This window comes from Oncorhynchus masou, chromosome 5 (assembly GCF_036934945.1).
Source record: "Oncorhynchus masou masou isolate Uvic2021 chromosome 5, UVic_Omas_1.1, whole genome shotgun sequence".
Lineage (NCBI taxonomy): Eukaryota > Metazoa > Chordata > Actinopteri > Salmoniformes > Salmonidae > Oncorhynchus > Oncorhynchus masou.
Window position 1 is genome coordinate 4,489,821 of NC_088216.1, and position 15,000 is coordinate 4,504,820.

Sequence of the window (15,000 nt, forward strand, 5' to 3'; positions counted from 1 at the left end):
CAGTGATTCCCTAACCTCTCCTCCGGTGACTCCCTAATCTCTCCTCCAGTGATTCCCTAACTCCTCCTCCAGTGATTCCCTAACCTTTCCTCCGGTGACTCACTAACCTCTCCTCCAGTGACTCCCTAACTTCTCCGCCAGTGACTCCCTAATCTCTCCTCCAGTGACTCCCTAACTCCTCCTCCAGTGACTCCCTAATCTCTCCTCCAGTGACTCCCTAACCTCTCCTCCAGTGGTTCCCTAACCTCTCCTCCAGTGACTCCCTAACCTCTCCTCCAGTGACTCCCTAACTCCTCCTCCAGTGATTCCCTAACCTCTCCTCCAGTGACTCCCTAACCTCTCCTCCAGTGACTCCCTAACTCCTCCTCCAGTGATTCCCTAACTCCTCCTCCAGTGATTCCCTAATCTCTCCTCCAGTGATTCCCTAACCTCTCCTCCGGTGACTCCCTAACCTCTCCTCCAGTGATTCCCTAACCTTTCCTCCAGTGACTCCCGAACTTCTCCTCCAGTGACTCCCTAACTCCTCCTCCAGTGACTCCCTAATCTCTTCTCCAGTGACTCCCTAACCTCTCCTCCAGTGATTCCCTAACCTCTCCTCCAGTGATTCCCTAATCTCTCCTCCAGTGATTCCCTAACCTCTCCTCCGGTGACTCCCTAACCTCTCCTCCAGTGATTCCCTAACATTTCCTCCAGTGACTCCCTAAGTTCTCCTCCAGTGACTCCCTAACTTCTCCTCCAGTGACTCCCTAACTCCTCCTCCAGTGACTCCCTAACTCCTCCTCCAGTGACTCCCTAATCTCTTCTCCAGTGACTCCCTAACCTCTCCTCCAGTGATTCCCTAACCTCTCCTCCAGTGATTCCCTAACCTCTCCTCCAGTGACTCCCTAACTCCTCCTCCAGTGACTCCCTAACTCCTCCTCCAGTGACTCCCTAACTCCTCCTCCAGTGACTCCCTAACCTCTCCTCCAGTGATTCCCTAACCTCTCCTTCAGTGATTCACTAACTTCTCCTCCAGTGACTCCCTAATCTCTCCTCCAGTGACTCCCTAACCTCTCCTCCAGTGCCTCCCTAACCTCTCCTCCAGTGATTCACTAACCTCTCCTCCAGTGACTCAAGACAGTCCACGTATTTGATGTAATTTAGAACTAAAGCAGCTGAAATATGGAATGAAAGGCTTGATGATCAGGTTACCATTAGAATCAGCTGAAATAAGGAATGAAAGGCTTGATGATCAGGTTACCATTAGAATCAGCTGAAATAAGGAATGAAAGGCTTGATGATCAGGTTACCATTAGAATCAGCTGAAATAAGGAATGAAAGGCTTGATGATCAGGTTACCATTAGAATCAGCTGAAATAAGGATTGAAAGGCTTGATGATCAGGTTACCATTAGAATCAGCTGAAATAAGGAATGAAAGGCTTGATGATCAGGTTACCATTCGAATCAGCTGAAATAAGGATTGAAAGGCTTGATGATCAGGTTACCATTAGAATCAGCTGAAATAAGGAATGAAAGGCTTGATGATCAGGTTACCATTCGAATCAGCTGAAATAAGGATTGAAAGGCTTGATGATCAGGTTACCATTAGAATCAGCTGAAATAAGGAATGAAAGGCTTGATGATCAGGTTACCATTAGAATCAGCTGTGGTGATGTGATACATCAGAGCAGAGGACTGTCTGGGGGTTCTAGGGGAGCGGTTGGGGAATCACTGCTCCACAAATATGGCACAGAACAGAGAAGATTTTGCAAAAACAAGCTGAACTGAGACCCGAGCCTCACACACGCTGTTGCTGTTTCTGATACATAAATTCATCAAATCACAATGACACCATTTTTAGAGAATAATATCATTATCACCCCTCCCCACCTACACATAGAATAATATCATTATCACCCCTCCCCACCTACACATAGAATAATATCATTATCCTCACCCCTCCCCACCTACACATAGAATAATATCATTATCACCCCTCCCCACCTACACATAGAATAATATCATTATCCTCACCCCTCCCCACCTACACATAGAATAATATCTTTATCCCCCCTCCCCACCTACACATAGAATAATATCATTATCCACCCCTCCCCACCTACACTTGGAATAATATCATTATCCTCCCCCCTCCCCACCTACACATAGAATAATATCATTATCCACCCCTCCCCACCTACACATAGAATAATATCATTATCCCCCCTCCCCACCTACACATAGAATAATATCATTATCCACCCCTCCCCACCTACACTTGGAATAATATCATTATCCTCACCCCTCCCCACCTACACATAGAATAATATCATTATCCCCCCTCCCCACCTACACATAGAATAATATCATTATCCACCCCTCCCCACCTACACTTGGAATAATATCATTATCCTCCCCCCTCTCCACCTACACATATAATAATATCATTATCTCCCCTCCCCACCTACACATAGAATAATATCATTATCACCCCCCACCTACACATATAATAATATCATTATCCCCCCTCCCACCTACACATAGAATAATATCATTATCCCCCCTCCCCACCTACACATAGAATAATATCATTATCCCCCCCTCCCCTCCTACACATAGAATAATATCAGTATCCACCCCTCTCCACCTACACATAGAATAATATCATTATCCTCCCTCCCCACCTACACATATAATAATATCATTATCCACCCCTCTCCACCTACACATAGAATAATATCATTATCCACCCCTCTCCACCTACACATAGAATAATATCATTATCCTCCCTCCCCACCTACACATAGAATAATATCATTATCCACCCCTCTCCACCTACACATAGAATAATATCATTATCCTCCCTCCCCACCTACACATAGAATAATATCATTATCACCCCCTCCCCACCTACACATAGAATAATATCATTATCCTCCCCTCCCCACCTACACATAGAATAATATCATTATCCCCCCTCCCCACCTACACATAGAATAATATCATTATCCTCCCCCCTCCCCACCTACAAATAGAATAATATCATTATCCTCCCCCCTCCCCACCTACACATAGAATAATATAATTATCCACCCCCTCCCCACCTACACATAGAATAATATCATTATCACCCCTCCCCACCTACACATAGAATAATATCATTATCCACCCCTCCCCACCTACACATAGAATAATATCATTATCCACCCCCCTCTCCACCTACACATATAATAATATAATTATCCACCCCACTCCCCACCTACACATAGAATAATATCATTATCCACCCCTCCCCATATATGCATAGAATAATTTAATTATCCCCCCTTCCCACCTACTCATAGAATAATATCATTATCCCCCCTCCCCACCTACACATAGAATAATATCATGATCATCCCCCCCACCTACACATAGAATAATATCATTATCAACCCCCCCACCTACACATAGAATAATATCATTATCATCCCCCCCACCTACACATAGAATAATATCATTATCCACCCTCCCACCTACACATAGAATAATATCATTATCAACCCCCCCACCTACACATAGAATAATATCATTATCCACCCTCCCACCTACACATAGAATAATATCCCCCTCCCCTGCCCACCTACACATAGAATAATATCATTATCAACCCCCACCTACACATAGAATAATATCATTATCCTCCCCCCACCTACACATAGAATAATATCCCCCTCCCTTGCCCACCTACACATAGAATAATATCATTATCAACCCCCCACCTACACATAGAATAATATCATTATCAACCCCCCACCTACACATAGAATAATATCCCCCTCCCCTCCCCACATACACATAGAATAATATCATTATCCACCCCCCTCCCCACCTACACATAGAATAATATCATTATCCTCCCCTCCCCACCTACACATAGAATCATATCATTATCACCCCTCCCCACCTACACATAGAATAATATCATTATCCCCCCTCCCCTCCTACACATAGAATAATATCATTATCCACCCCCTCCCCACCTACATATAGAATGATATCCTTATCCCCCCTCCCCACCTAAACATAGAATAATATCATTATCCTCCCCACCCCACCTACATATAGAATGATATCCTTATCCCCCCTCCCCACCTAAACATAGAATAATATCATTATCCTCCCCACCACACCTACACATAGAATAATATCATTATCCCCCCTCCCCACCTACACATAGAATAATATCATTATCACCCCCCTCCCTACCTACACATAGAATAATATCATTATCACACCCCTCCCCACCTACACATAGAATAATATCATTATCCCCCCTCCCCACCTACACATAGAATAATATCATTATCACCCCCCTCCCCATCTATACATAGAATAATATCATTATCCACAACTCCCCATATATGCATAGAATAATTTAATTATCCCCCCTCCCCACCTACACATAGAATAATATCATTATCACCCCTCCGCACCTACACATAGAATAAAATCATTATCATCCCCCCCACCTACACATAGAATAATATCATTATCAACCCCCCCACCTACACATAGAATAATATCATTATCCCCCCTCCCACCTACACATAGAATAATATCATTATCCACCCTCCCACCTACACATAGAATAATATCATTATCAACCCCCCCACCTACACATAGAATAATATCATTATCACCCCCCACCTACACATAGAATAATATCCCCCTCCCCTCCCCACCTACACATAGAATTAAATAATTACCCCCCCCACCTACACATAGAATAATATAATTATCCTCCCCCCCACCTACACATAGAATAATATCATTATCCCCCCTCCCCACCTACACATAGAATAATATCATTATCACCCCCCTCCCCACCTACACATAGAATAATATCATTATCCTCCCCTCCCCACCTACACATAGAATAATATCATTATCACCGCTCCCCACCTACACATAGAATAATATCATTATCACCCCCCTCCCCACCTACACATAGAATAATATCATTATCCTCCCCTCCCCACCTACAAATAGAATAATATCATTATCCTCCCCCCTCCCCACCTACACATAGAATAATATCATTATCACCCCTCCCCAACTACACATAGAATAATATCATTATCACCCCCCTCCCCACCTACACATAGAATAATATCATTATCCTCCCCTCCCCACCTACAAATAGAATAATATCATTATCACCCCCCTCCCCACCTACACATAGAATAATATAATTATCCTCCCCCCCCCCACCTACACATAGAATAATATCATTATCCCCCTCCCCACCTACACATAGAATAATATCATTCTCACCCCCTCCCCACCTACACATAGAATAATATCATTATCCTCCCCTCCCCACCTACACATAGAATAATATCATTATCCCCCCTTCCCACCTACACATAGAATAATATCATTATCACCCCTCCCCACCTACACATAGAATAATATCATTATCCCCCCTCCCCACCTACACATAGAATAATATCATTATCCCCCTTCCCACCTACACATAGAATAATATAATTATCCACCCCCCACCCCACCTACACATAGAATAATATCATTATCCCCCCTTCCCACCTACACATAGAATAATATCATTATCACCCCTCCCCACCTACACATAGAATAATATCATTATCCACCCCCCTCCCCACCTACACATAGAATAATATCATTATCCCCCTTCCCACCTACAAATAGAATAATAAAATTATCCACCCCCCACCCCACCTACACATAGAATAATATCATTATCCCCCCTTCCCACCTACACATAGAATAATATCATTATCACCCCCCTCCCCACCTACACATAGAATAATATCATTATCCACCCCCCTCCCCACCTACACATAGAATAATATCATTATCCCCCCTCCCCACCTACACATAGAATAATATCATTATCACCCCTTCCCACCTACACATAGAATAATATCATTATCACCCCTTCCCACCTACACATAGAATAATATCATTATCCTCCCCTCCCCACCTACACATAGAATAATATCATTATCCCCCTCCCCACCTACACATAGAATAATATCATTATCCACCCCTCCCCACCTACACATAGAATAATATCATTATCCCCCTCCCCTCCTACACATAGAATAATATCATGATCCCCCTCCCCTCCTACACATAGAATAAAATCATTATCCCCCCCACCTACAAATAGAATAATATCATTATCCCCCTCCCCACCTATACATAGAATAATATCATTATCCTCCCCCTCCCCTCCTACACATAGAATAATATCATTATCCCCCCCCACCTACACATAGAATAATATCATTATCCCCCCTTCCCACCTACAAATAGAATAATATCATTATCCTCCCCCCTCCCAATCTATACATAGAATAATATCATTATCACACCCTCCCCACCTTCACATAGAATAATATCATTATCCCCCCTTCCCACCTACACATAGAATAATATCATTATCACCCCTCCCCACCTACACATAGAATAATATCATTATCCACCCCCCTCCCCACCTACACATAGAATAATATCATTATCCCCCTTCCCACCTACAAATAGAATAATATCATTATCACCCCTCCCCACCTACACATAGAATAATATCATTATCCACCCCCCTCCCCACCTACACATAGAATAATATCATTATCCCCCTTCCCACCTACAAATAGAATAATATCATTATCCCCCCTTCCCACCTACAAATAGAATAATATCATTATCCTCCCCCCTCCCAATCTATACATAGAATAATATCATTATCACACCCCTCCCCACCTTCACATAGAATAATATCATTATCCCCCCTTCCCACCTACACATAGAATAATATCATTATCACCCCTCCCCACCTACACATAGAATAATATCATTATCCTCATTATCCACCCCCCTCCCCACCTACACATAGAATAATATCATTATCCCCCTTCCCACCTACAAATAGAATAATAAAATTATCCACCCCCCACCCCACCTACACATAGAATAATATCATTATCCCCCCTTCCCACCTACACATAGAATAATATCATTATCACCCCCCTCCCCACCTACACATAGAATAATATCATTATCCACCCCCTCCCCACCTACACATAGAATAATATCATTATCCCCCTCCCCACCTACACATAGAATAATATCATTATCACCCCTTCCCACCTACACATAGAATAATATCATTATCACCCCTTCCCACCTACACATAGAATAATATCATTATCCTCCCCTCCCCACCTACACATAGAATAATATCATTATCCCCCCTCCCCACCTACACATAGAATAATATCATTATCCACCCCTCCCCACCTACACATAGAATAATATCATTATCCCCCCTCCCCTCCTACACATAGAATAATATCATTATCCCCCCTCCCCTCCTACACATAGAATAATATCATTATCCCCCCCCCACCTACAAATAGAATAATATCATTATCCCCCCTCCCCACCTATACATATAATAATATCATTATCCTCCCCCCTCCCCTCCTACACATAGAATAATATCATTATCCCCCCCCCACCTACACATAGAATAATATCATTATCCCCCTTCCCACCTACAAATAGAATAATATCATTATCCTCCCCCCTCCCAATCTATACATAGAATAATATCATTATCACACCCCTCCCCACCTTCACATAGAATAATATCATTATCCCCCCTCCCCACCTACACATAGAATAATATCATTATCCTCCCCTCCCCACCTACACATAGAATAATATCATTATCCCCCTCCCCACCTACACATAGAATAATATCATTATCCCCCCTTCCCACCTACAAATAGAATAATATCATTATCCTCCCCCCTCCCAATCTATACATAGAATAATATCATTATCACACCCCTCCCCACCTTCACATAGAATAATATCATTATCCCCCTCCCCACCTACACATAGAATAATATCATTATCCTCCCCTCCCCACCTACACATAGAATAATATCATTATCCCCCCTCCCCTCCTACACATAGAATAATATCATTATCCCCCCCACCTACACATAGAATAATATCATTATCCACCCCTCCCCACCTACACATATAATAATATCATTATCCCCCCTCCCCACCTACACATATAATAATATCATTATCCTCCCTCCCCACCTACACATATAATAATATCATTATCCCGCCCCCCCACCTACACATAGAATAATATCATTATCCCCCCTTCCCACCTACAAATAGAATAATATAATTATCCACCCCCCTCCCCACCTACACATAGAATAATATCATTATCCACCCCTCCCCACCTACACATAGAATAATATCATTATCCCCCCTCCCCTCCTAAACATAGAATAATATCATTATCCACCCCTCCCCACCTACACATAGAATAATATCATTATCCACCCCTCCCCACCTACACATAGAATAATATCATTATCCACCCCTCCCCACCTACACATAGAATAATATCATTATCCCCCCTCCCCACCTACACATAGAATAATATCATTATCCCCCCTTCCCACCTACAAATAGAATAATATAATTATCCACCCCCCTCCCCACCTACACATAGAATAATATCATTATCCACCCCTCCCCACCTACACATAGAATAATATCATTATCCCCCCTCCCCTCCTACACATAGAATAATATCATGATCCACCCCTCCCCACCTACACATAGAATAATATCATTATCCTCCCTCCCCTCCTACACATATAATAATATCATTATCCCCCCCCCACCTACACATAGAATAATATCATTATCCCCCCCCCACCTACACATAGAATAATATCATTATCCCCCCTTCCCACCTACAAATAGAATAATATCATTATCCTCCCCCCTCCCCATCTATACATAGAATAATATCATTATCACACCCCTCCCCTCCTTCACATAGAATAATATCATTATCCCCCCTCCCCACCTACACATAGAATAATATCATTATCCTCCCCTCCCCACCTACACATAGAATAATATCATTATCCCCCCTCCCCTCCTACACATAGAATAATATCATTATCACACCCCTCCCCACCTACACATAGAATAATATCATTATCCCCCCTCCCCACCTACACATAGAATAATATCATTATCCTCCCCTACCCACCTACACATAGAATAATATCATTATCCCCCCTCCCCTCCTACACATAGAATAATATCATTATCCCCCCTCCCCTCCTACACATAGAATAATATCATTATCACCCCTCCCCACCTACACATAGAATAATATCATTATCCTCCCCTCCCCACCTACACATAGAATAATATCATTATCCCCCCTCCCCTCCTACACATAGAATAATATCATTATCACACCCCTCCCCACCTACACATAGAATAATATCATTATCCCCCCTTCCCACCTACAAATAGAATAATATCATTATCCTCCCCCCTCCCCACCTACACATAGAATAATATCATTATCCACCCCTCCCCACCTACACATTGAATAATATCATTATCCCCCCTCCCCACCTACACATAGAATAATATCATTATCCTCCCCCCTCCCCACCTACACATAGAATAATATCATTATCCACCCCTCCCCACCAACACTTAGAATAATATCATTATCACCCCCCTCCCTACCTACACATAGAATAATGTCATTATCCCCCCTCCCCATCTATACATAGAATAATATCATTATCACACCCCTCCCCACCTACACATAGAATAATATCATTATCCCCCCTCCCCATCTATACATAGAATAATATCATTATCCACCCCTCCCCATATATGCATAGAATAATTTAATTACCCCCCCTTCCCACCTACACATAGAATAAAATCATTATCATCCCCCCCACCTACACATAGAATAATATCATTATCAACCCCCCCACCTACTCATAGAATAATATCATTATCCACCCTCCCACCTACACATAGAATAATATCCCCCTCCCCTGCCCACCTTCACATAGAATAATATCATTATCAACCCCCCCACCTACACATAGAATAATATCATTATCACCCCCCACCTACAAATAGAATAATATCATTATCCTCCCCCCTCCCAATCTATACATAGAATAATATCATTATCCCCCCTCCCCACCTACACATAGAATAATATCATTATCCTCCCCTCCCCACCTACACATAGAATAATATCATTATCCCCCCTCCCCACCTACACATAGAATAATATCATTATCCCCCCTTCCCACCTACAAATAGAATAATATCATTATCCTCCCCCTCCCAATCTATACATAGAATAATATCATTATCACACCCCTCCCCACCTTCACATAGAATAATATCATTATCCCCCCTCCCCACCTACACATAGAATAATATCATTATCCTCCCCTCCCCACCTACACATAGAATAATATCATTATCCCCCCTCCCCACCTACACATAGAATAATATCATTATCCCCCCTTCCCACCTACAAATAGAATAATATCATTATCCTCCCCCCTCCCAATCTATACATAGAATAATATCATTATCACACCCCTCCCCACCTTCACATAGAATAATATCATTATCCCCCCTCCCCACCTACACATAGAATAATATCATTATCCTCCCCTCCCCACCTACACATAGAATAATATCATTATCCCCCCTCCCCTCCTACACATAGAATAATATCATTATCCACCCCTCCCCACCTACACATAGAATAATATCATTATCCCCCCTCCCCTCCTACACATATAATAATATCATTATCCCCCCCCCCCACCTACACATAGAATAATATCATTATCCCCCCCCCCACCTACACATAGAATAATATCATTATCCCCCCTTCCCACCTACAAATAGAATAATATCATTATCCTCCCCCCTCCCCATCTATACATAGAATAATATCATTATCACACCCCTCCCCTCCTTCACATAGAATAATATCATTATCCCCCTCCCCACCTACACATAGAATAATATCATTATCCTCCCCTCCCCACCTACACATAGAATAATATCATTATCCCCCTCCCCTCCTACACATAGAATAATATCATTATCACACCCCTCCCCACCTACACATAGAATAATATCATTATCCCCCCTCCCCACCTACACATAGAATAATATCATTATCCTCCCCTCCCCACCTACACATAGAATAATATCATTATCCCCCCCCCCTCCTACACATAGAATAATATCATTATCCCCCTCCCCCTCCTACACATAGAATAATATCATTATCACCCCTCCCCACCTACACATAGAATAATATCATTATCCACCCCTCCCCACCAACACTTAGAATAATATCATTATCCCCCCTCCCCACCTACACATAGAATAATATCATTATCCTCCCCTCCCCACCTACACATAGAATAATATCATTATCCCCCTCCCCTCCTACACATAGAATAATATCATTATCACACCCCTCCCCACCTACACATAGAATAATATCATTATCCCCCTTCCCACCTACAAATAGAATAATATCATTATCCTCCCCCTCCCCACCTACACGTAGAATAATATCATTATCCACCCCTCCCCACCTACACATTGAATAATATCATTATCCCCCCTCCCCACCTACACATAGAATAATATCATTATCCTCCCCCTCCCCACCTACACATAGAATAATATCATTATCCACCCCTCCCCACCAACACTTAGAATAATATCATTATCACCCCCTCCCTACCTACACATAGAATAATATCATTATCCCCCCTCCCAATCTATACATAGAATAATATCATTATCACACCCCTCCCCACCTACACATAGAATAATATCATTATCCCCCCTCCCCATCTATACATAGAATAATATCATTATCCACCCCTCCCCATATATGCATAGAATAATTTAATTACCCCCCCTTCCCACCTACACATAGAATAAAATCATTATCATCCCCCCACCTACACATAGAATAATATCATTATCAACCCCCCCACCTACTCATAGAATAATATCATTATCCACCCTCCCACCTACACATAGAATAATATCCCCCTCCCCTGCCCACCTTCACATAGAATAATATCATTATCAACCCCCCCACCTACACATAGAATAATATCATTATCACCCCCCACCTACACATAGAATAATATCATTATCACCCCCTCCCCACCTACACATAGAATAATATCATTATCCACCCCTCCCCACCTACAAATAGAATAATATCATTATCACCTCCCTCCCCACCTACACATAGAATAATATCATGATCACCCCTCCCTACACACACACACACACACACACACACACACACACACACACACACACACACACACACACACACACACACACACACACACACACACACACACACACACACACACACACACACACACAGACAATTGAATACTCACCGCTACACTTCCCAGTGAAAGGAGTAAAGTCGCCAGTCGTTGTGGATTTGAACCCAGGTTGACATTGACAGTAGAAGCTTCCCTGTGTGTTTAAACACGTGGCTTTACTTCCACAGGGTGGGGTACTGTCCAACTCTTTACACTCATCTATATCATCACATTGTTGTCTCCCTTTGGCTTTGAAGCCCCGGCCACAATCTTTGGCCTCTTGGTTCCCCAGAAGAGTAAAATGAAGACCTGTGAGGAAGCACAGAGAGACAGAGAGAGACAGAGAGACCGAGAGAGACGGAGAGACGGAGAGACAGAGAGAGACAGAGAGAGACAGAGAGAGACAGAGAGAGACAGAGAGAGACAGAGAGACAGAGAGAGACAGAGAGACACAGAGAGAGACAGAGAGAGACAGAGAGAGACAGAGAGACAGAGAGACAGAGAGAGACAGAGAGAGACAGAGAGAGACAGAGAGAGACACAGAGAGACAGAGAGAGACACAGAGACACAGAGACACAGAGACACAGAGAAAGAGAGACAAAGAGACAAAGAGACAAAGAGACAGAGAGAGTTATTCAACCAGTTTCCTACTAGCCCAGCCTCGGGTTAGCGTCATTCCCATCTCTGTCAACACCACAGCACTCTGGACCTCGTTGGGATGCAATTATTATTGTATTTTTTTTTACAATTTGTTCATCCCAAATTGCACTCTGTTCCATAGGCTAGTGCATTATAAGCACATGGGTATAATCACTAGGAAAATACACATTCTCCACATTGCAACTTTAGGAAGGTTACTAAACTGAAGTTTAGGAGAGAAGACAGAGATATTATAGCTAGGTTACTAAACTGATGTATAGTAGAGAAGACAGAGATATTATAACTAGGTTACTAAACTGATGTATAGGAGAGAAGACAGAGATATTATAACTAGGTTACTAAACTGATGTATAGTAGAGAAGACAGAGATATTATAACAAGGTTACTAAACTGATGTATAGTAGAGAAGACAGAGATATTATAACAAGGTTACTAAACTGATGTATAGTAGAGAAGACAGAGATATTATAACAAGGTTACTAAACGTCAATGGGAATATCACTCAAAAACTATATTTTGGTATTTGTTTCATTATGTTTTGCATTTCAGCAGTAAAGTTGTCAAGATATTGGACTTCTAAGAAGAAAAGTGTCTCTAGCACATCATCATGATAATGTATATATATCACTATCACTCCCCCTCTCTCACCCCTCACTGAACACAGAGTGAGTCCTTGTAACATGTAAAGATATCACTATCACTGAACACAGAGTGAGTTCTTGTAACATGTAAAGATATCACTATCACTGAACACAGAGTGAGTCCTTGTAAGATGTAAAGATATCACTATCACTGAACACAGAGTGAGTCCTTGTAACATGTAAAGATATCACTATCACTGAACACAGAGTGAGTCCATGTAACATGTAAAGATATCACTATCACTGAACACAGAGTGAGTCCTTGTAACATGTAAAGATATCACTATCACTGAACACAGAGTGAGTCCTTGTAACATGTAAAGATATCACTATCACTGAACACAGAGTGAGTCCTTCCAAATTATTAAGACATTTCAGCTTTTCACTTCAACACACACACACACACACACACACACACACACACACACACACACACACACACACACACACACACACACACACACACACACACACACACACACACACACACACACACACACACACACACATAAACACACACACACACACACACATAAACACACACACACACACACACACACACACACACACACACACATAAACACACACACACACACACACACACATAAACACACACACACACACACACACACACACACACACACACACACACACACACACACACATAAACACACACACACACACACACACACACACACACACACACACACACACACACACACACACACACACACACACACACACACACACACACACATAAACACAGAGTGAGTCCTTCCAAATTATTATGTGACTTGTTTTAGCACATTCTTAGTCCTGAACTTATTTAGGCTTGACATTTCAAAGGGGTTGAGTACTTATTGAGTACTAATTGACTGTCTGTCTGCCTGTCTGTCTGCCTGCCTGTCTGTCTGTCTGAAATATGTGTCTCTAATATGGTCATACATTGGGCAGGAGGTTAGGAAGTGTAGCTCAGTAGATAGACACTATTCTATTGGTTCAATTACTCCAGGCAAACTCAATAAAGCCCAGATTAACTGTTTGCAATATATATCGAGTAGTATTTGAACCCAGCTCTGACTCATTCAGGGACTCTCCAAATAGCCAACTGGTGTCAATGGTGCAACTGTGTTGCTTCCTGGAAACAGTGGTATTCTGACAGTAATAAATAACAGAACATACCCTGAACATAGTACTACATCCATAACATCCATAACACAACTACCTGAACATAGAACTACATCCATAACATAATTACCTGAACATAGAACTACATCTATAACATCCATAACATAACTACCTGAACATAGTACTACATCCATAACATCCATAACACAACTACCTGAACATAGAACTACATCCATAACACAACTACCTGAACATAGTACTACATCTATAACATAACTAACTGAAGATAGAACTACATCCATAA

The 15,000-nt window shown here is 42.0% G+C and overlaps 1 protein-coding gene across 1 annotated transcript in view; it reads right to left on the bottom strand.

Annotated features, from left to right (window-relative positions):
- The window catches only part of LOC135531044 (adhesion G protein-coupled receptor E2-like), an 84,272-nt gene that overhangs the window by 67,491 nt on the left and 1,781 nt on the right, over positions 1–15,000 (bottom strand). The window contains exon 2 of the mRNA XM_064959184.1: positions 12,340–12,576. Within this exon, the coding sequence (XP_064815256.1) occupies positions 12,340–12,576 (237 nt within the window). The remainder of the gene's footprint in view (positions 1–12,339; positions 12,577–15,000) is intronic.